General features: G+C 40.6%; 1 protein-coding gene across 3 annotated transcripts in view; it reads left to right on the top strand.

The window, feature by feature from the left end:
• Positions 1-24284, top strand: part of LOC306813077 (uncharacterized protein) — a 211985-nt gene that overhangs the window by 115747 nt on the left and 71954 nt on the right. For all 3 annotated transcript variants that reach the window (XM_079328117.1, XM_079328119.1, XM_079328118.1), the window contains exons 5-7: positions 5298-5411; positions 6125-6218; positions 6817-6953. In XM_079328117.1, coding sequence (XP_079184243.1) covers positions 5298-5411; positions 6125-6218; positions 6817-6953 — 345 coding nt within the window. The remainder of the gene's footprint in view (positions 1-5297; positions 5412-6124; positions 6219-6816; positions 6954-24284) is intronic.

Here is a 24284-nt window from a genome sequence, read left to right on the forward strand (position 1 = left end):
CTGTAGACTTCAGATTCTGAACAATTATTAACTTGTTGCCTTCCCTCTTCCTTCCTTCCTTTTCTCTTTATAGTTGGACCTGAGGTTTTGTTTCTCTCTTATCTGCTGCTTTCAACACGTTTAAAGTAAATTTTTGTGGGATTGCAGAGGCAGAAAGCAGAGGATGTTCTAGATGGGAGGCCAAAGTAGCAATAATATAATTAATTACACTTTTTTGTTAATAATTTCACCATTATAGATATAATTCTAATTTTGCACATGCAGGCAAACTGAGGGTGTCTAGGCAAGCTTGAGAAGGCATTGTGCTGCTAATCCTGGTGCACCCTCTCAATGATTTCCTTTCCTTCTCTCAACATCCCTATTCTATCACCCAGCCAACATCCATGTGCACTTGGAGGTGTCTGCCTGAGGTGGGCAACATCATCAAAAAAATATGGATTTCTGCCTGGCATGGTGTTGTATTAAGAAAATGAGGCAAAAGGGTCAGTAAATTTTATTCATCCACAGAAGGTGCCTCACAGCATGAGGTTGAGCTGGTGGACTTCTGAGCCACAGGAGGCTGGAAATGTGAATGCCATGCTGGATTGAAAAGGGCCTAGAAAACGTTATGAACGGTTGTAACATTTGAAGTAATAATACAGGCTTAATTAAATCTCATATTTGAGCACATTGGCTGGTCTCTGTAGGGATCAGGAAGGATTTTCCCTTATCCATATACAGCATTTTGTAATTGGTCAGGTGCATTATGGGGTTATTGTCTTTCTTGAAATCTGAGGCAGTGATTAAACGCTTCTGCTAGGAGTGGGATGCTGGACATGAGTGATTGGCCTGGTGTGGCATGGCAGATTTGGTCTTCCTTTGGATTCTTGATTGTTTTCCCTTGTGATTTGCACTTTGATTCTTGTAATATTTGACATTTTCCTAGCTCCTGAATGAAGGTAATGGCAATGAGGATCTCGGCTTTCACTAGGATACTAATGTTTTAACCTTTCTATCAGTACAATAAAGGTTGGAAGCATGATCCAAACCTCTGAAATAGAAGAAACTCAATCATATAATGCATTGGTTGCTAATACTGTTTTTGCATATTCCATCTCAGAGCAACTACGTAATCCATAAATTTGTCCTATAGCGAAAACAAATTAATCAGGTTGAAAAACACTTCTGACCTTTGAAGTGCTCTAGGAGATGGATAAGAAGGTGTTTTTTATGCTTGTGTGTTTGTTATCACTGCAGTTGTGACTACAAAACTATTTCTACACAGCTATCCAGTGTTCGTGTAGCTGGGAGCCTGGGAAGCTTTAGTCTTTTAGGAGGGTTGAGAGGAGTATCTGAGCCCAAAGATGTTCATGTGTGCCTGCTCAACTCCTGCCTGATATTTAACCCAGCTTCCTGGAGACTGATGTAGCTGCACAGGTCTCCCACATTCTTGAAGCTCTGATGTGATCATGCAAAGGGCAGAGGCACCCGAAATGGTTGTGCAGGGCAGATGTGAGACGTCACATCTTGGCCAGGATGTGCCTGCAGATGTGTTCTTTTATCCTGGTGGGAAATGCCAGGGGCAGCAGCTGAGGGCTTATCTACCACTGAGTACAAAATGCTTAATGCAGGCACACCACGTGTTTCTGACTGCTGTGTGCAGATGCACAGCCTTGTAGAGTTTTGTAATGGGAGAGCATTCACCAGTTGTGGATGCTGGCTGCTCATGGCACCATAGAGTGGGAAAAGTCATTTTACTGGGGCTGGAGACTGTGGAAGGGGGTCAGAGAAAACATGAGCAGCCTGCTCTACCTCACTTGATTGAAGGAGGCATATTAAAAGCAGTCCAATTCCTATGCTATATTTCTATAGAGAGGCCAAGATTAATTAAAAGACCTCTCTCTAAAATCCTTTATAAAGGATTTATAAACCATTAAGACTGCTATTAATTGTCACTGGTTATTGTTTACAGTGAAGTAGGAGTGAAGTTATATACAGCACTGACCACTTCCTAATCAAGGAAGGGCCATCCCTACCCTAAATTGCTTACAGTTATTGCCCAACATATGTGCTGAGGGATGCAAGGGTATGAAACTGATCCCCAGTGAGTTTAGTGTGGAAGCTTCTGGTAATGTTTTAATAATACTCATGCAAGAATTTAGCTTTTTTCTCAATAATTAAGGCTTGTGGAAGGTGTAATACGTATTTATTGTGTGTTGTGATACTGGCACATGATCAGAATAATGAGTTATATATGCATGAAGGGGTTTTCACCTGGATGTTAACTTTTAATTCTTTTTTTTAAATGCTGAACAATAAGGTTTATTTTAATTAAAAGAAGATGGGTTATTGCTCCAGAGTGATTTTGGTTAAAAATTTAATTTGTGTTGTGTTAATTTCCTCCTAACTGTTTGCAAGAAGATGACATGGTGAAACATGGCACTGTGCAGATATGAAAAGTAAATTACGCCTGCAGTATATGAAAAATATTCTTTGCAAAATCTGCAGAAGCCTGTGTGGTGAGCATATGCATCTGGGTATTGGTCAAATTATATGCTTTTAAGTGAAAGTAAGTGAAGAAAAATTACTAATGACACCCAGACCAAATGCAAAATGGTTTCAGTTTCTTGAACAGAGCACCAAGATGTGAATCATCATATTTTCACTGTCAGAAAAACCTGAGTGGTTTTTCCTCAGGGTAACAAAGGTACATGTCAACTGTCTGAATAAGAAATCTCAGCAAAGGCAACACACATTAGTTTTGCCAAGAGGTAAACTCCCTCAGGTCAACCCCAGGCAGGGTACAATACTCATCTTGGCAAGTCACCTCATGGTAAAACTTGTAGTGCCTCATTGTCACTGTTACTTTACCTGATGTGCATGTTGGCTACCCTGAGGTGAAAATGCTGCCTCTTTATCAGCAAGCACCAGCCCTCAGTGTACGTGCAGACCAACACTGTGCTCCTTGGCTGTCCCCAGGTGTGACAAAGCTTATACCTTTGCCTACCCCATCTCTTTTTGCCTCTCCAGTGCTCCTCATGACTCATGAGGAAGTCCAGCATCTCTCGTGAATTTATTTCACCTCACTCCACCAAATCTGTCTCATAAAAAACTTCTTAGGTTGTCAGGGGACCCTGTTAACTAGTTTCAGAAAACTGTGATTATATCAAAAATCTGGTAATTTTCTGCAGCCCTGTGGTGTGTACTCTGCAGCCCTGAATATGGCACTGAGACCTCCCTGCACCGTGATTTTCACCTGGGGTCTCTCTCCTGGCTACTCTCCCATCTACTGCTTCTTCAAACATTCCTGCTGGTTGCAGGTTTGCCTTCTGTGCTTGGCTTCTGTATCCCCACTTCCATCTCTACCAGAAAATAAGGACCTCCTTATCTCTCTCTCTCATCTCTCTCTCATTTGCTGTAGGTCCCTTATTTGTTCCTGTGCTAGGAGCTGGGAATATAACTTTCCTTCCCACCAGTCTTATCTCCCAGGCAGGGCAAAAAGAAGTAAATTATTCAGTTGACCACATTTTAGCTGTAATGGGGTGAGAAGCAGATGGTTAATAGCTATTGTTATTTTTCCTTTCAGTATATAAACCATTGCAGGGGGAAATAAAGGTATTGGTTTGGCTGGGGAGAGGCAAGGGACTGCATGCATCCTGCACTTTTCTCTTTGGGTGAGCGGGTTGTCATCAAAATCATATGGTCTGTGCTTTGATTTGTAGAACTTTTCCTGAGCATTGGGCTTGCCTGGAGATGACATTGAAAAGTTCCCACATTACAGGCAGACAGCTGAATGCCCTCAAGCTGAAAGTAAGACCTTGCTTGACTTAGAAAATGAATGTCATTTTTCTGGTGTTGTTATTGAAGGTGGTGTTATACTCCTGTGTATCTGAACATGACAGCAGTTACAGCACGGGTAAGTGCTTATAATCAGCTGTGATAGTGTTTATTTTAGAAGTCGAGTGAATCACTAGAAACCTGCTTGCTGAATGATTTTATTGGGGAAAATTATTGTCTTACAGCTATGTAAACTCACAAATGACCAGAAGATAATGTGGTACCAAGTCATCACAACACCTTAGATACATTCTATGTATGGAGGTCCTCTCAGTTTAGCAGGTTATATTTGAGAATGCTCTTTGTCAATTACTCTTTTTAATTTATGTCCTAATTTTCCTTCCTCTGGTGAGAAATTGTGTTTTCCCATCTCTTCTCCCCTATAGCTTAAAATGTCTAGTATTCCAATACACCTCTGTCAGCACTCTACATTCCTGTTAACTGAGTTATTCTTCAACATTGATCATTGTCTTTCCTATCAGGAAGCTGTAGCAGCAAAGGGCCACGGTACTCATGTGTGTTTGACTCCCTAGATTTGATTCTAAGCTCTGCTAAACCCGCCCAAGGTCAAACTCTTGATTTATTTGAGAGTTCAGACTTCTTATCCCAGGTCCTGTGAGTGATCTGTTCATGTGGGTGGCCTGTGTGCTAAAAGGTTGGGCCTTGCATTTTTCTAGCCGAGTCACATGTGGGCCTCTGGAATCTCAGAAATTTTCCACTTGACAGAAGAAGGGGACTTCAGAAGCACTGCTATAAGTACTTAGAAAGATAGGCTAAGAAAATATTTCAGTGTGCCGATATCCTTCTCTCCTCACTTTTGCAAAATGGTGGCATATTTCTTTGAAACTGCAGTTTTGCATAGTTGTGGGTATAGGCTGGTTTTGACCAGGATTTATTTGTCTGTCTGCAGAAGTGGCACAAGGGCTTAGAATGCAGCAAGATCCAACTTTAACTTACATCAGTCACATCGGTATGTTTTGTCTTCATTGAATTTTGAATTGGCCCTGATGTTGTGAGGAGAGCTTCCTGAGCTTCAGGATGCTGAGAAAAAATGCAGTTCCTTAGAAAACAGTATGTTAAAGGTTCAGCAGCTGTGTTGAAGGAGTAGTTTTGGGGTTCCTGGGTTTAAGATGCAAGTCACTGGTTTTGACTAAATACAGGCTTATATTATTAGAATGGTCTCAGTAGACGCAAATTACCATTTACAGGTGAGAGAAGTAGCCTGTTTTCTTTGCCTTTAAGGAGAATATTTTCAATTTTTCCCAAATAGATATGAGTTTACAGTTCTTTCACACAAATGACCTACTGTGAAGTCTTCTGTAAGCAGTATGGTGGGTCATTATTGGCCTGCAGAGGAGGCAGTAAGTGGTGACAAGTATCTGCAGGTGAAAGCCAAGTAGATAAATATAAGGTACTTTGGAACCTGTTTCCTTATCTAACCTTTTAAGGTTGTCATTAACAGTTTCCTGTTTATCCTTCAGTTGAAATCTCTGCTCACCTTGAAGAGGCCGATTGTTCAGTGGGAAGACTCATTAGGAGCTGTATCTTTCTCCATCTCAGCAACTGGGCACACAGCTCCGAGATTTTATTCCCAGGTCAGGATTGGAAGGCTGCTTTAAGTGACAAAGTTTTACTGAAGTCTGTTGTCTTTGGTTATTGGAATTTACTTGCTTTAAAGATAAATGTGCAGTTCATTTTTTTTTTTTTTTAATTTTTTTTTTTTTTTTGCGTGTGTGTGTGTGTGTATCTTTTTTGGGGCCATTTTGAGACTAAAACCAAAAGGTATCTCGGGGGGGTTATGGTTAGCTCACACTATGCAGAACTACACACAGTAGGAAATCTGGGGATTTCTCTCTCTTGCTTCAGTGACTCTAGCAGCTTGCCCAGCACTCCTAAAGCGACATGTTGTAAGGGTCATGGGTTTGGAGCAAAGCCAATACTAGTGTTAGCAAGCAGAATTCCTTATGACTCCACGGTTTTTTTTTTTCTTTTTTTTTCTTTTTCTTTCTTTTTCTTTTTGCTATTGGCCCAACACAAGCAGCAAAAGTAACATGTCTGAACCTGTTTCCTTGTCTGTTCTGGTGGTTACCCACTTTCTTCTCCCCTGGTTCAGGGAAAGTGGGGGAAAAAGGTTTGACTTTGCCCAGCAGCACTGCAGGTGTCTGTCCCTCTGAAAGAGTCCCAGCGGTGGCGTGGGCGTGCTGGAAAGAAAAATCCCCAGTGACTTCACCCAGCTTGGCTTGTGGTGGTTACTCACAGTGAGGTAACTTTTTTTTTTTCTAATTTTTTTTTTTTTTTTTTTTTTAAGCCCTGCATGTTTAATGCTACATCTGAGTTTTTGCATATGAGTGAAACTGCAGCTCTGGGACGATTCAGGGAGTTTTCTCTGCAGAGTAATTTTGGTGAGTAAACACAGATAAGAGGAAGCTGGGTTAATCCAATAACTCCTCCCTCAAGGGCAGGTGCAGCAATGTGGCTCAAGGTACAGAACAGAGGAAATGCCTTGTTGACACAGGTGATCAGAGCAAAGTGGCCAAAATTGATATAATGATATGAGTTTGCAATGCAAAGCCCTGCTTTCTCAAGGCTGCTATTTGCAGCCCTCCATAGCACATCTCTGCTCTTTCACCTCTGTTTGGTCAGGCATCCTGTTGTGGGTGACTTCCTAGCTCTTCTTCATGATATCTCAGTAGCTGCATTGCTACAGTGTAGAGCTTGGACTGTGCTGTGTTAACCTGAGAGGATTATTAAAACAAACTCTGAGTCATATTTGAGCTGTACATGGGATGAGATGGTTATCAAGGTTTATTTTTTCTTATAATTAGATCCCTTAAATATTGCCTCATTAGATATCTTCAGTGACTGTTGGAAAAGTCCTCAGGGGATTAGAAGTTGTTTGTTTTCAAGGGAAGTTCACATGGTAAATACAGTAACTAGCAACTCTGTTTTGGTTTTTTTTTTTTAATTAATGACAATTAATACATTTTTCTTTAATCCTAGGTTCTTGTCCTGATTTCTTTCTAGCCTTTACACTGCTATTACAGCTCTGGTATCCTATAGCAAGTAAGAACATAACATTACATCTGTTCTCACGTGGGAGATGGAGGAACTGCATTAAGAGCCCATCAGATAGGAAGGTAAGAGGCTGCTTAGGTTTATGTGGAGCCACTTCCAAGTTTGGCAAACTGGGCTGGAGTGCCTTGGCCCAGGCTGAACTCAGCACTGCTGGGTTTCTAATGGCTCTAAGCAATTATTTTCTACCCTGTCCTTAAATGTTTATCACCCAGGGGTTCAGGCATGGCCTGCTTTGTTTCTGTGGTATTCCTCTCCTTTCTCCATGCTCAAGGAGCAGCCTGGGAAATGGCAGCATATGCTTTTCCCTGCTCTGCAGTAGCCTGAGCTTTCATGTTGCCTGTCCCTTGCCCTCCTTTGCTCACATGGCTGTCAGCTGGCTCACATCCATCTCTCAGTGTCTCTATCTGATAAGGCCTGTGCTGTTTAGATAAATTTTGGGAATTGTCGGAAAATATCCAAGGAGACATAGTTCATTTTTCAGTCATCTTTTCTTCTAATCTCAGTTGGGAAATCTTGATCTTCAAATTCTGCTTCTCCAGCAGTCACCACCATTTTTGCCTCCTCCTGTCTCTCCCCTCACTTCCCCTTCAAAAACAGGAATAACTGGCTTAGTGCTCCTACTTAGGGCTCATGGTCCAATGGGCATGTGGAACACCACACATGAAGTAGGAACTGCTCTGAGAGAAAAAAAAAGGATGTTGCTGGCCCATTCAGGCAGACTTCTGCCTTTCTGCTTTCCTCTATTGAATTATCTCTAACTGCCACAAGTTTTAGGTGAGGTGGTTATATAGAACTAACTGCATAATATGATCTCTCCAATGATAGCTTTTACAGTCAAAGGTTGCAAGGGTTTTTTTCTGTTTATTTCTTAATTTTCTTTTCTTTATATTCTCCAGTTCTTTCTCATTTTCAAATATTGGGGTATCTAAGAGGTATTTTTAGAAAAAACGGTGAATCTGGAATGCTCACAAATTTTAGTAGAAATGCCTCTTTATTTTTCTTCAATGCTGTGTCAGAGATGCATACATTATATGATACTTGTCAGTATTCTCCTCAATTCAAGAATTTCAACCAAGTAGTCAGGACAAGGAGGAAATAACATATAATAGAAATTATCAATCTTGTATCAGGAGCAATGAGTTGTGAGCAAAGACCATGAGGCTGGGACTTGTTTCTTTGCATGTTTTGATGGATTGATCTGTGATTAATCTGCAGACAGGAAGAAAAAGGATGTAATTAACAACAAACATGAAATTTGGAATGAATTATGAATCAGAGGCATAGATTAACTGTATTTTACATTTAGGGACTATTTGGAAACGTTAAAGCTAGGAAGAGTTCTGGAATAGGCTGCATCAGCAAACTGGTACATTATTTAATCTGGCAAGGTTTTCAGCTGTAGGGAAGGCTATTCCAGGAGGTGTTAGTCTGGGCATGGTCAGCACTGGCTCAGGGTTTGTGTAAAATGCAGATTCAGGAGATTACTGGGCATAGAACAGACTTTAGGAGTTGTAAGGCGCCTCGGAACATCAGCCCGGTAGACTACTGGATCTGCTGAGACATTCTGTTCTCCTCTCTGGAAAAGAGGAATTGGCTCATGCTGTGGAATGACTAACAAATTGTCCCTGAGGACTGGCCAGTTAGGTAGGAAAATGTTATTTACCTTAAAAAAACACAACTTTTTTATGCATGTGTAATAATAAACTGCCAGTGGAGCTCTGCCCTTTGCTCATAACTGTGATCATTGCTTCTCCACAGCATGACTGAGTGCTAGCATTTGTCATTTCACCCAAACTACTCATACACTAAAACTAACAATCTGGCCATCACATCTCTCCTGGGAGGTTTGGACATGAATCATGGAAGAGGGTTTGGGTCTGTGCCACAAGTCATGGGAATTGTGGAAGGAAATTATTATATGCTAGATTTGTTTTATAGTAAACCACATACTGTCCTAGAATTAGATCCCTACTTTATATTTTCAAGAGCAAATTCAAGAAATCTTAGCTCTGATTAAATTCCTCTTGTACCTGGAAAGTTTGTCCCAAACATCATTTAGATTTTCATTTTGCCTCTTGTTTACAGCACTTTTTTCCTTCCTTCAACATTTTCTCTTTTGATTCAGGCTTATTTTTTCATGTGAAAAAAATCTGTCTTGATTCCTTGAGTGGCTGGTGAATAATTTTCTTTTTTTACTTGTTTCTTCTGCTCTTTTAGATAGTTAAAAACATTTGGCAGAACATCCTCACTTCTATTCTGATCCATGCATTATTTTCTCCTGTGGAATCTTACAGATGAGGCAAGGGTTATGAATGTCTTTCTGGAAATGGCAGATACCTGGGTTAGACCCCATTTAAAGCTGGGTTTTAGTATATGCTGTCCCAGGAGATAAGTGTATTCACTACAATACACACATAAGCCAGACAAGGGGCCAGTGAACTCAGCTGCAGCAGAACATCCATTTGCTATCTGGTTGTCCACTCTGAGTAACTTAGTGGTGGAAAAAGTAGACTGATAAACCCATTGCACAGACTGTAGTGATTTCCCTAGCATGCCTTAAAAAACAATCAGACACTTCCACTCCTAAAATATCTAACCCCCTCAAAATCCCCAAATCCCAACCATAACCCCCAAGCACTATGGAAATGAAAGCAAAACTTCTGAAGATACACTGGGTTCATTCTGCCAGAAGTGTGTTTTCTGAAATATCTCAGGTCAGGTCTTCTGCAGGAAACTAAAATAGTTTGTGGGAAGCACTCTTAAACCAGCCTTATAGAATCCACATGGCATTTTATTATTTTGCAGAACTTGCTTTTATATATGAAAAATAATTAAAAGGAGAATACAATTAAATGTAAATTAACTAAGGCTAGATAGATTTACCATAGGCAGTGCTGATATCTAGAGCTTAACAAAAACCAACCTGTCATGCACATCCAAATGGTATTTTGAGATATGTACTTAGCTTAAAAGAACTAATATTAAATTTGAAAAGAATAAAAGATACTATTTTGGAGCTTATTCTTTTCTGAAGCACAGCTGAAGGGTGAAACCAAGCTTTTCCATACAGATGTATGAGACAGAATTCATGCTCCACCAAATGGGACCTTTATGCTTCCACCTGCATATTATGGCTCTAATAAACACGTTATCAGCTCATGAAAATGATGGCAAACAGGTGACTGGAGGATTTGATAAGTCAGCAGCAAAGATTAACAGATTTTTCTCTGGGAAAAGGTACGAGAGATTCCTTTATTTAAAACAATTGCAGCATGTGAATTGACTGCACTTAAATCATTACTGGCAATTAGTATGTGTCAGAAAGGTTGCAGCTGGCTCCAATTACAGGTAGGACTTTTAGAAGCTGAACTTAATTGTATGTGTGATAGTGAGAGACTGAGCAAATGCATACCAGGGTAAATGTGCTCCCAGAAAGGAGGGCAAGATCTTATGAACTGGGACATGACTGTAGTAACTCAACCTAGTTCCTGCCTCTTGGGAAATAGATCTTGTAGGGGGAATTTGATGGGAATGCAGCTGGTCACCTTGCTGAGCTTCTTTGGATGGTGGGGAGAGCTTAAAAACTACATATTATAGGCAATATTGCTTTGTCCTACTGTGGTAGGTTTGCCTAGTTTAAACCCTTGCCAGTCATATCCAACTTAGGCTGTATAATCAATCCTCTCAGCTCAAGGCCAGCAATCTGCTGGTTCAAAGGCCCTGCAGCTGTAGGCAGGAGTGATTTGCAGACTGCCTGGGTATCTTGATGGGGAACTACTTCTTGTATGATTGTCATATGTGAAAAACTCTTTCCTTCTATGGTGACAGTATGTTGGACTCTGTGGTATAAAGGCTCTTGGATTTACAGCTGTATGCTTGGGATATTTCAGCTGTAGTCACAATTATCAGGATCTCTCTTAGTTGTGTTACAGGCTATGGCCATGTGCCTTCACCCTGGTCATGGACCAAGGTGACTTTTTTGTCATTGCACTTCTCTCTCTTGTTGTGTGTGTGTTTCTTGTCACTGGAAAAACAGTGATGTTTTGAATAAAAGACTAGTATGGGTCTGATGATATGTTAGGAGCTGGGGTTACAGCATGTTGATTGTTTTTCATGCTTCCACCTTGCCAGAGAAATTTCTCTTTAGGCTCTCAAAGTTCCAGTTGTACCAGTGATTGGTATCTTCTGATGAGCTATATTGCTTTGCCCAGCTCCTGTTACAGGAGCCTTAAAGAACAGAAGATAAGTATTAATATTCCCATTTAGGGGTTGAGCACTGCATATAAACCTAATGTGTGTCCTTGTGTCAAGATGATGCCCTCAGGTGGAGCCCAGGCTTACTGCTGGCTTCTGGGCTTGTGTGCATTTAGTGGAAGAAGTGAGAGCATGGAAAGCATTCTCTCTTTTTGTCCCTTTCCTTCCATCTCCTGTATGTCCGCTGGAGGACAGAGGCTTAACCTTTGCCATCTGTGTACCATTGAGTCTTGGCCTATGTTTTCCATTAAAAAGCTGTATCCAGACTACTACATTTTGGAAAGATTTTGTTGAACAGTATCAAAAGGTTGTCTGAGTTCATCTGAACTTATTAATGAACTGTGGTGTGACTGTATTTGAGTCTCCCTGTTCATCAGCCAGCACACAGTGCCTGTGTGGGCAGAAGCCATTCTGCAGTGTGCCTGCACTTGGGCTGATGCACAGGCTCAGGCACCCTATCCATTCCTTGTACTGCTCATAAACCCATGTTTGATCAGCAGGAGAGCTACCATGAAACTCATTAGAGCTGCTATTTTGGGAGAGTGGGGTGGTGTTTCACATAACGTGCTAATGTGCAAAGGCTGCCATGCTTGTAAAACTAAACTGGAACTTTGTTGGAGAAGCACTAAGCATTCCAGCAGTGCACACAGACCAAGTTTCACATAATTCCTCCAAAGTCTTCCCTGTGACCGCTTTTCTACTTACATCCAAGTTCTACAAATGTTGCCATAATGTTGATAATATGTTTTAAATCCCTGGCTCTTTCTCTGGGATTTTGAGATGTAAATAGTAATCAAGTAGTAACTGGGAGCTGGGGAAATAATCTGAGATTCCTCAACTCTCTCTGTGTTATTGTAGTTTCCTTTGTATCAGCATCAACAAAGGTACTTGCTGTGTACTCAGCTAAGGTAGCTCTATGGAGATAATGTCAGTTTGGTGTGTGAGGCCTTTGCAAACAAATGCTGCTCTCTCCATGTGATTTGTTCAAAAGCAGCACACACCCATTTTTGATACAAATATATGGTCCCTCTGCAAGAAATAATCTGTCATAGGTTTTGTAGTTAATGCCTGTGGCTGCGGCTCCTAAGCAGCACTGTGTTGCAAATTTGTAATTTTCACAGTTCCATCACTTCAGCTGGGCTGTGTGTTTTTTGTTGCTGTCAGTTCCTGAGCACAGAATTGCCAACACAGGAGATGACCTTCCAAAAGAAACTTTGAATATGCTAAAACAATGCATGGTACATCCCGTTCCTGGCTTTGTGTCTCAAGGCAAAAGCCTGCTCTGTGGATGAGAGGGGTGTCAAGGTGTTCAGGGCTGTGCAGCTTGGTGGGACACCTGGAGGTCAGCTGTCTTTGCCATTACTGATGCTAAACCTGATATTTTGTTCTGTTTAATTCTGCTCAGAGATTAACTTCAGCATTACCAAACCCAGACAGGAGCTGTAGGATATGATAAAAGTAAGGAACAATGCTTGTTGGCACGACATTCCTTCTGACAGACTCTTTGGAGACCACCAGAGGCTTGGGCAGGGCTGTCTGAGATACTGCAGGGCCATGTGGCTGCTCTGTTGTCACCTCCCTGTGAGTGCCCTGCTGGCATTGTCTTAGCCTGGGAGCTGCCTTGGACCTCTCTGGTGGATTGATGTCGCAAGCTCCGTGTAGTCCCTGCAGCTCTTGACACACACCAGAGACAACTCCCTTTATTTTTTAAAATGAAAGCAGAGATGCTCTTCTAGTAAAGTAATTGCTGGGAGGATTTTGCCTTCTAAGAAACAAAGTATTTCTGTTCTTAATGCAAATTTAAACAAATGCAATACTGCTCTTGGTGGAAACTGCCATGGGGTATGCAAGAAATTTCATGTCATGAGAAAACCAGGCTGCTAATGGGCTGTCCTGGGTCTTGCTGGCCACATCTTGCCTGTGAGAACTAAAAGAACTGCACAAATGCCTTTTAATTATGATTCCACAGCTAAATACTCTGCTTACTTTGTAGGAGCAACCTTTATGTTAGGCAATTCACTGTAAAGACTGGATGTTGCAAATATATTCCTCTCCCTTAGTGGATTTACTTCATGTGAGAAAGTTCTCGGAGAGTAAAGTTTTGGGGAACCTCACAGATAGGACATATTCTTTCATCTGCAGGCCTCTTGTAATTTGTTTTCTCACTGCTCAAGTGTTAGAACTTGGCAGCTGAACAAGAGTCTTACATTAGAGTAATTAATAAGGAAATGTCTTTTTTAGTGTTGAATTTTTCTTCAATGTTTTCTTTAGTCATTATAGTAATATTGCTTACCAGCATTACCTGTATAGATATCTTAGTGATTTTGGTGATACCAGAGGCTTGGGAGAAGGGGTTTTGTGGTCCTGTTAGCTGCTCTGACTGTGTCCTGGGGCATAGCATTTTGGCTTTCAGGACTTCTGTACAATATGCCATGAAACAGCTACAGGAGTAACTACATAGGGAGGTGTAGTGACATATGGGAAATACAAATATGTAAAATCACCTCTAAATGATTTGATTAAAAGCACACTCTAACTGTAAATTATAATAATTATTTTCAATTATAATCAATTTATGGCTCTGGACAGTGTAAACCAACAAGAAAGTTTTGCTTCCCTTCAACAATCCTAGTTCTATGAAGTTGCTCTCAGCTTCAGACACTCAAATTTCCTTACATGGCTCTTCTTCTTCTCTCTCACCTACTCCCAACTGGGACTGTCTAAAATGATTATTTCTAACAGTTTTCATTACATTCATGGCTATAGCTTGTGTGTGGGGGAAAAAAAAGAGGTGACATTGAACTGCATTTCCCTGAGAAATGAGAGCTCTGGTGACAAGGCCTGAGGAGCCTGGTGCTCTGGGAACAGTACTGGCTATTGCAGAACTTGGTGTGAAAATGGGAAGTCAGCAGTACTTGAGGTCACCTTATTTTTATTTTATTTTTTTTTGTCCCCTCTGAAGATAGCAGCAATTGAATTGATTCCTGAAAAGAATCCTCCTTGTATTTCCATTTTACATTTAATACCCTGCCTTCTTGTCTCCCCCCAAGCCTCAAGCAGTGGAGATCACTAATGGCTCAGGTAGCATTTTGAAAGTCATGGGATATATCCTTCTTCCTTAAAAACCTGTCTAGTGAAAAAGCACTTCCTTATTTTCACAGGTTTGTTGTTCCCCTGGGTGTGAGGCAGTCCCTATTTTGTTTCCTCCACTGCCATTCTCATCCCCCATATTTCCTTCACAATGTCTTCTCTGTTTGGGCATCAATAGCTGGACTTCACCCTCCTCAGGACTCTGACTGGTGGGGATTTGCCTTAACAGCCAGTCCTTTTGTAGCAGGGCTTTTTCTAAGACCTCTCACTCCCTTGGGACAAGCTGTCAGCCCACACAGCTCGTCATGAACAAGGGAATATTTGAAAGTTTTACTTAACTCACTTTCACATTTTTTCACAGATTAGTATTTTCTTAGACCCTGTTATGTTGTTTTAATTGAGTCTTGCCACCAAAACAAATGAACATTGTGTCACCACTACTCAGCTCCTTTATACAGCCATGGCTAAGAGAGTTTGGAGAGGTGCTACCTGCAGAAATGTTGAAGTCAATGCTGTGTATAATCCTGATGAATTACATTCAGACTGCTCCATACATAAATCTGGTCACACCAGAACAAGAACTGTGGAAAGTGTATAACATTAATGCATACTCATTACATTCCTCACAGGCTCCAAGGCTGTCAGGCTGGCCATGAGGTGGGGAACTTGAAGTAATGAGGAGTGAGATTTAGACATTTTACTAGAAAGCATTGCGATTCTTCATTGGAAGGGGGATGCCCTTTAAGAAACAATGTTTCTGTGATGTACAATGGCTGCTAAGGAGTAATGAGTTTTGTGGTTTTGTTTTGTTTTTTTTTTTTTTTTATTGGTGGCAAAGAAGCTTGTCTCATTTTGCAAGCTTATTGAAAAAGGCAGGAGTTAAAAAACCCCAACACCTTGAAAACTCAATTTTAAATTTATAGTGTAGCTTTTAACTCTCTTTGAAACCAAAGACAAATTTCCTACTGATTTTATCAGGAGCAATATAAAGGCCTGAAAAGATAAGTAATGCTCTTTCTCCCCCATGTGAAAACATGTCATTGAGCTCCTCCCTGGATAGTTTTGGCTATATCATTACAAACATACACCAAGGACTGAATGTGACCTCGCAATGAAAAACATTTTGTTTGTTCAATTTGCAAACCTCAGAAGGAAGGTCCTATTGGCCCTGAAATGGGGAGGAATACAGAGCAGGCAGCCATGCAAGGTAGGGTGACTCCTTCCATGAACAGAGGGTGTCTAGAGCAGGAAGCCAGTACCCAGAGAGATAATTTTGAGCTGCAATACCTCATGTTTGCCCTTACATCTGTCATCTTGCTTGTCTTCAGAGGTGCTGACTGATAAGTGCCCCTAAAAATCATTTTCTCTGTTGCAGGGGAGATTCAGTCATCTGTGTGGATTCAGTCATCTACCTCCACTCCCAGAGCTGAAACTTTTGCTGAAGAGCTTTCTTGGTTTGGGTGGAAGATGTCAGGTTACATCAGGTGTTTTTCAGGGAAGAGTGGCACTTTAACAGCCAGCTCAAAAGGAGGGAATTTCCTTCCCAGGCAGAATGAGCAGGCAGGTCATTTGTTGATCACCAAGTCTGTGGTTTATTTAACTGTGTTTTTTTTGATTGTGTGCTGAATGCCCTAGCTGGTGATAGGGTACCAGGCTCCATTGCCAGCAGCACACTGTGGCACAAGGGCTTATATCTGACTTCCTACAGCTGCAAATGCTGACAGCACTAATATTTCACAATGCCTGGGACAAAACCACTGGGATGAAGCAGAGGGTCTTCTAACAGAATTCATGCAGTGAGAGAGGCTGAGGAAGGGAAAGTGGCTCCTGGGTGAGCTACCTCCTGCTTTTAACTTACAAAGTCCATTCCCATTGTTGAGTCTATTCTTGGTTTCTTATGGCCAAATGTGTTTCTTTCCTGACTGATTTTTTTTTTAGTTCATATCTTCCACTTGGACGTGATTTGGCAGAGATAGTTCTGTCTCTGTTACCTTCAGGCTGAATTCCTTCAATGGAGGATGAGGATGGAGACAAGTTTGAGAATTAGTTTGTGCAAAGAGCTGTGTGTTAGTTAACACAATTCTTGATTTACTACAGCTGAGCCTTCAAGATCAGACCCTGCTCATGAAGGCTCCTGTTGAATCCCTTTTGTCCTGTGGTTCATACAGCTGTATTGGCATGCAGTTACCTTCCTGCCTCTGACTTCAGTTGTGGCTTGATGGTGAGGCTGCTCTTGTTATGTTAATTGTAGACTCCAGGCCCCTCCATGTTGGGTATTGTTCTGCTGAGGTTTGGTTTTGAGAAATGCTATCCACCCATAACTGGAGCTAAAGCAAAGAACATTGTTGTACAAAAAGAGAGGATTTTTAATCCTGTAGAGATATAAATAATATTTTCAGTTCTAAATATGCATGTAAAATTGTAGTCTACTGATAAGCTTTAGCTTTTAATACTGTTTTGTTTTCTTGGCTTTCAAGTTTTGTCTCCAGTCGTGAATAGGTATTTTTGCTGCTGAGACACTTGTACTGCTTTCTGTTGTGAGCTCTCTCTCAGTGATTCATTTCTCTGGTCTCCTAAGAAGTTGGTTTGCTCAAGGTGGTGTAGCTGTTGGTATCCTTGAGAATAAAACACAGGTCATGGATGATGTAGATAACAAAACTGACACTGCTTAAAAAACCCTCAGTTCTGAGAGCCGATGTTAATAATCCTTGATCTCTGCTGGCTGCTTGTAAACTTGACAGTCTGCTTCAAGGGTAGACTGTTGTATTTTCAGTCTTAACTAACAGGCAGCCATTCCATGGGGTGCATACTGGGATATCACCAGGATCAGAATTATTGAACTGTATGATAATCTAAACTGGGATCATATCTGAGATTTCACAGTCAGCAGAGGATTCTCTCAGATCAGTGGCTGTTGAAGCTGTAGTTGGCAGTCACACAAACTAAGAATTTGAAATTGAGATCAAAGTTGGTGACATGACTCTGTCTCTAATGATGATAGATATGTCAGGGATTTACAGACATTTTTTACTTTTTAAAGGTGGGCCTACATAGGAAGACTTTTTCTGAATTTTCATGGTTCCTCATGGTAATTGTACTAAACTCAGTTCTACAAGGGTAAATTGGCATGGGAGAACCCAGGCAGATGAGAAACATAAGCAGAATGAAGCAAATACACATCATGCTGCAAGGCCATATGGGCAGATTAACCCTTACCTAACGTGGGGTCTGCACCCTTGTTGAAGTTCTGCCACAGCACAACCACTGCACAGTGTTGGATCTCTAGTGCTGGAGAATAAAAAAACCTTCTTGTGCACTTTAGTGGAGCTGCATCTGTAGGACAAGCTATATTTATTATGTGCATGTTGGAAAAATGAGGTAAAGAAAAGAAAGGCAGTATAAACATAGAAAAATGTGTACATTTATTTTCAACACAGCATGCTACATGTAGCACTTTCTGTGGACTGCATGACTCTGGGCTCAGTTCGAATCCAGAAATTCCAAGACAGGAGGGTTTCTTTTGAACTCACCGAGAGAGAGAGAGACTGAATTTTGTGTGCATTTGAAGTTGATTTCAGATGTGATCCTTGCAATAAAAGCACTTGATGGATGTCTGCTTTGTGATGTGCCCAAGGGTACCTCATTCTGTGGCATAAGTTGATAGTGGACCTAGCCAGCACATACAATGCTTGTTCTTAAATCACAACATTTATGCAAGGAAAGGAATGAAGTTTTAGTGTAGGGAAGTCAAACACAGTCTCAGGCTTTACCCATGGGCATGAACAAGTCTCTTGACGCCTCTCCCTTTCTAATTTTAGTGACAGAGATGTTGCTTTTGCAGGAATTATAATTGTGGTTGGTTTCTTCACTTAGAACTTGCATGGCTTGTTTAAACAACATTGCAGTTCTGGAGTTCTTTTGCAACATCTTGGGAGGGCACTGAAGCAGTATAAAACAGACTAGGCCTGACCCCAGGGAAGTTAAAATGTGGGTTCAAAGAGTCTTATTCACTCATTCTTTCTGCAACCCAAGGACAGAAATCATATTTTGCACCTGGAGAACTAGTTTGTCCAAGGCACAAATTGCCCAAAAATTTTGCTTTCTGTCTTCATGCCTTTCTATGGCTCTGAAAGGGTCTATAGGGTTTTTTCACAACTCCTCTCTAAAAAGATACTTTTATTTTTCCAGTCACTGCCATAAATGCTTCCCTGTGGGTTCTGGGATAAAGAAAAGGATTGTAATTCTGAAAGTGGAATATCTAAATACTTCCCTTACAGCACACTAGGTCAAAGTTAACATGATGTTAATTGCCTGTTGCTGTAATATCATTGTGGAAAAACTGGTGTATTTCTGAAATTTTCTGAAATGTATTGAACAAAGTCAGTACAGGTTTAATCCTGGTGTCTGTCCAGACTGTCAGTATGCCCTTGAGCAGGTTATTTGGTCTCTGGGTAACTCAATTTCTTATAACTGATATAAGAACACTTCCCTAATTTTTTATTTATTTTATTTTTTTATTTTATTTTATTTTTTTTTTTTTTTTTTTGTGCTGGGGTAAGAAGTACATTAAAGACTGTGAAATCCTTGTAGTCTGCAATGGTCAAACCATATAAGCCATTAAGGTAGATGTTAAGATATCTGAATACACAATCTGGCCAGAAGAGCCTGCGTTCTCCATGAGCTATTGCAGCCCATGTTTGCCTGCCTGTGCCAGAATGCTGTACTGTCTTGTGTGTCACTGTTAATCAGCATTTCCCTTCTTGAAAGGATTTGTTGGAGAGCTCCATTTTGCTCCATCTCAGACAATGCAGGCTGACTGAAATATCTGGGAATGCTCATTGCAGACAGTAAGCTTTGAGGTGGTGATAATACCTTGTAAGGGACCTGCTAGCCAGAGGATCCTGCTGGTGCTTGGGTGTTAACTGAAAATGGCCAGGGCTTCTGTAGTGTCCTAGATCAACACATTCATTGTAGTTCTCTGCATACTGTATCTTGCATCAGATCTGTCCCGTTAAATCAATGGAATTATTTAAATAAATTATTTTTATTAATTTATTATATGAAAAAATTTAGAGCAAATTCCTTTGATGTGTGATATCCTAATCACACCCGTAGGGCATTAGCAAGCACAAGGCACATCTGAGTGTCTCTAATTCCCTAGTGGTGTGATTATATCTCATAATATTCACAACCCCCTGGAGCTTCTTTACTGGTATAAATAAATCAATTATTTAAGTCAAATACTTTGATCATTAGAAGCTGCCAGTGAGTGCTTGAATGCCTGAGCTGTGCAATTCACCAGGAGTGATCTTGCTTCTCAAAATGCTGAGCAGCCGGGCTGAGTGCTACCAGCACTTCATTTCAATCTGCTTTATAAATTAGATTAGGAGTCAGTTTCCAATACTTCATCCTGGATAGCAAGGAAGGGAGAACTTTACAGGGGTGGAATTATGAGATATTGCTGCCAACAGATCCTTTTATCATTTAACACTGCTGTCATAGGTTAAATGTGAGCTACTGTTCATATTAACTAATAGCTATTATACTGAAAACTGACACAGGGATTCCAGCTAATGCACCATGAACCTGGTTCACACACACTGCATCATATTAGCTATTATTTGCACATATGGATGGAAAGGAGTTTTGAGTCGCTTGGGATATATGGCAAATTAGCATTTTATATCATATTAATGAAGTGCTAATTGCTCCTTGCAACCTTTTTTTGTGCAAATTGAATGGGTCCTATTTGCATTGTCATCTAACTGCTGTATTACCTTGCAGCACTTTCATTAGGATGAGGCAGCACAGAGTTCATCAAGGAAGAATATTAGTAATTGTGAGATAGTTATGAAACCAGTATTGTTTGAAGTAGACCAGAAATACTGCAGTGAACTTTGATTTAACTTGGGAATATTTTTATTAATAGGTTTTATGAAATATCTTTCATTTTGCATACATTAAACTGACATCTTTACACAGAGAGGTTCCTGCTTCAATATTTTACTTTTCAGTTCCTGTTTGTCAGGGTGCTTTGAATCTTCTGATGAAACATAAAAAATAATAAATAAGGGAGTAGTTTATTGCTGGTCATTTGTCTCTAAAATGAATTGCAAGTCTGGAGCTCTTTGAAATTGCAAAATAGGAAAATATCTCTAAAGATATTAAATTTACAGGTGTCTGTGAGTCTGATCAAACAGCAGCCAAATCTGTAAAACAATTTAAGGAATATTGAATGTGTTACAATTCTAATCATTGACAGAATCTTGTTAACTATCACAGATACTATTCTCCATATGTAAAATATGGTAAAACTGTTGTATGTGATATTTTCAGCCAGTACAGGTATTTTGAAAAAGAGAGACAGGTGGAAAAAATGAGGTAAAATTGAAAGGTAATTTTTTTTTTTCTAACTTGGGGATGTTTCCATGATTTAGGAGGAAGGGTGATTAATTTCTGAAGCCTCTGTGGGAAGGGCACCCAGACAAAATGACATAAATCTCCATTAGAGGATTTAAATGCTTTTGCCAAGAAAAAGCGGAGCTGAACTTAAGGTACACAGCCCTTTGCCAGTCAATTCATCCAGATTTAGGGCCTGCACTTTTTCTTTTTCAATGAATTATTGGATATGGACAGATTGCTAGTTACACCTGAAGGTGTTGTGACAGCTTTATTGCTATTGCATGGCCAACATGTTGTCTTTGATTGGGAAATAGGCTGTGGACTTCCAGAGAGGTATGTACAAAGAAATGCTTCCAGACATTTGCAGTATTAAAACAAAGGCTGTTATTAATACTGATTGACTAATACTTTCATTCTCTCTCTCTTGGCTGTGCATGCTATGCATTTGTGGAAATTTAGACTGTTGTGTTTATGAAAAAGGGAATCTCATCTTAAGAGACAACTGAATGAAGAGACTGTGCATAGTCCAGGCTGTCAGAGCATATTCTCAAGATTCTGCTGGGGTGGGGATTTAGGACTCACCTCAAACAGATATCCTGAGCACAGAAATAATTGCACAGGACCTTGTCCCAGGCAGGCATGAAGCAATGCAGCAAGGAAAGACATTCTTGCTGTTCTAGGCTTAAGACTTTTTCCAAACAAGCACAAGGAGCTCAGCAGATTTTTCAAACCTGAAATCTGGATAGGGAAATTTTCAAATTTGTTTATTATTGCCCTTTGTCATCCTGGCTTACCCGCATGTAAAAAAATGTGGATCATCTGGATTTCAGTTGTATTCTGCCCACTTGAGGACCAAACCAGAAATACTTGATTATGGTACTACTTACATCCAATTTGTACTCAACCAAAGGAACTGTACAAGTGAACAGAACAAAACTGTCTTTATGCCTTTGCAAAATGCTTTCCAACCTGTCTACATAAGCTGACTTGCTGAAGTCTCTATGGTGAAAAATATTTTCTCTCTCTTTTTTTTTTTTTTTTTTTTTTTTTTTCTTCTCCTTAAAAATACTTTGTAGCTCTTGCTATGACATTCTGGGAGACTTCAGTAGATAGTTTTGAGAACACAAATATTATTTTACTGGTGAAGTCTGAGTGCATCAGCAGTCGTACCTGACAGTACTGCACAAGCTTGCTGCATTGTGTGCGTCAGAGTTGAGGTTTTAATGGGCTGGTGAGTTATCACAACAAATGTGGACCCTGTGGGGAATTGTTTACTGTGTGTAAGAAGATGAGGAGATCCTGGGTGTGGACAGGAGAAAAGGGCAATGTGGCAACCTCAAGAATTTTATGGGTCTATGTTAAACAAACAGCTGCAGTAATATAGGAGGTTATCAGGAGCCTCAGGAGATCCAAGAGCAAAGCTCTGGTAGAGAGATAGAGGAATCAGATACACAAACATTCTTCCCTGCTGACAGGTAGGACTGCACTGGTGTATTCCTCTGCTAGTCCAAATGAGCCTGGAAGAGGAGATGAGCAGAAAAGGGAACTTTTGGTAAATGAGGAAGGCTGCTTCTTGCTTCACAGGCCACTTCCTGTTACATGCCCATCCCTTTTCCAGGCACAGCTGACAGGAGTCCTTGCTGAGCTCTTGAGGCTGGCACTGGGCTATGCAGCTGTTAAGCTCTACTTAGACTGTAAGCCTAACTTAAGCTCATGGCTACTAAAAGTCACTAATGTTTGACAGTGTTTGGTGACCTGTGGGAAATGAATTCAACTTCACTGTGATTCCCTGCAGTTACTTTGCCTAGTTAGAAAAACAGTCCCAATTTCCTCCATTGGTACCAATGTGTTTTTTGTTTTTTTTTTTTTTTTTGCTGTGCCCTGTGCTTATGGAAGCAATGTGCTCTGATTGTGAAGCAAATCCAACAAGTAAGTGTGTGCCAAGGAAGGGAGACTTTGAGTCAGGCTTGGAGACACCTTGTTGCAATGGCATGGAAGAGACTTAATTTCTGTTACTGAGATCTGTATCTTTTTTTTTGTCTCAAAAAGGGGAAAAAAAAAAAAAGGAACACTTCCTTCTATGGGCTGGTGAGTAAGAAGCTTTTCAGACACCTAAAATGAGTAATGTGAAAAATTAATAGTTTGGAGTCCAAAGCAAAGTTTGTGTGACCTCAGAAAGGGAGGGAGAGAGGGAGTCTTCAAGGGAATGACAAGAATCTAAAAATATTGATTTCAATTTGCCATGGGAGGGAGCAGGAGAAACAAGCCATTGGAACAAGTTCCTGAAGCTTCCCACTAGCTGGAATGTTGAATAGCAGAGTGAAAACAAACATTTCTGTAAGGTTTGCCTTCTCAGAGAAGATTAAGTCCAGTCCCTCTTGTCTTGTACTCTGTCACTGGCAGCCTCTTGTCCTGTTTGAAACACCAAAGAAGGCAGAACTTTCAGTGCTAGTGGTTTGTGGAAAAAAAGAAAAAAGTTACAGAGGATGTTTTACTTTGGGCAGAGATTTCAGGCTGCAGCAAGATCCAGCCTGTGCACTTGTGGAAGGCTGTGCTCTCCTCTGGGGCTGGAGGAAGACAAGAGTACAGTCATGCTCCATGTTCATCAGAGCTCTTCTAGGAGTGCCTGCAGTGCTCTGTCCTCCCCAAATTCAGAGTCCTTAGCTCAGATTTCATGAGGTCATGTGATTCAGTTCTGCATTTTGTGTGATTTCAGACCAATTTCTGTCCCAGGATTGCTGCTCCTGGGTCAGTAGGTCCCAAAACCCTGCCTCACGTGTCCCACCTTTCTCTTGACAGGGAAGAGCATGGTGTGCACGTGTCTCAAACTGGCCAGACATGAAGGAAGCTTTGATATTTGACATGCCTTTTCCTCTTCCATATGGGTCCAAGCAAAATCAGTCTCTGTTGCTTCATATCTTTGACAAGAATGCAATAACTAAAGTAAGATGATAAATTGAAATTTGGAAATGGAAAGGGCTTAAAATCAATGTATCTGAAGGTGACTGGGCCATTAACATGAGATGAACTTTCTTGTGACCTATATGCATGCAAAGATTGACACCTATACAGGATCAAAGGAGCTTATGAAAGGCTACAGTACATGAGAGGAAATTGAAAATGTGTAAGTTGTCGATCTCAAGAGTGGCTTTTATTGGTTATTGTACATAATAAGTATTGTGTCAGAAATGAAAGGGATTAACTCTCACCCAAGGTACTGCACCTGAGCAAATATTGTCTTGCCTGGGTGAAATTTGTGCCAACACAAAGAAGACTTGGTATGAGGCTATGTACTGCTTAAGTCTCACTTAAGTCTTCAAATGAGGATTATGCTGGATTTTAGTGGTACGAAAATATAAGGACAAATTTCAACCCTTATATTGCTACAGTGTGTATCCCTGGGGCTTCTGGAATAATGTAGGGTCTCACCAGGAGACATCAAAGCTGTTGGAAAGTGCTTTCTCTGCAGACTTTCTCTGGACCTCTTTCTGGGTTTGGGAGGTTTTCATGTCACTGAACTGAAGCTCTGAAAGACTGTTAGAGAGAAACTAAATGGATAACTGAGTTTTAAGGGCTGAATGTTTTGTTTTCTGCTGTGTTTTCCAATGGCTCAAATGCTTTGGTCTATGTGAGCAAGCAGAAGAATA

The sequence above is a fragment of the Erithacus rubecula genome (assembly GCF_903797595.1).
Source record: "Erithacus rubecula genome assembly, chromosome: 2".
NCBI lineage: Eukaryota > Metazoa > Chordata > Aves > Passeriformes > Muscicapidae > Erithacus > Erithacus rubecula.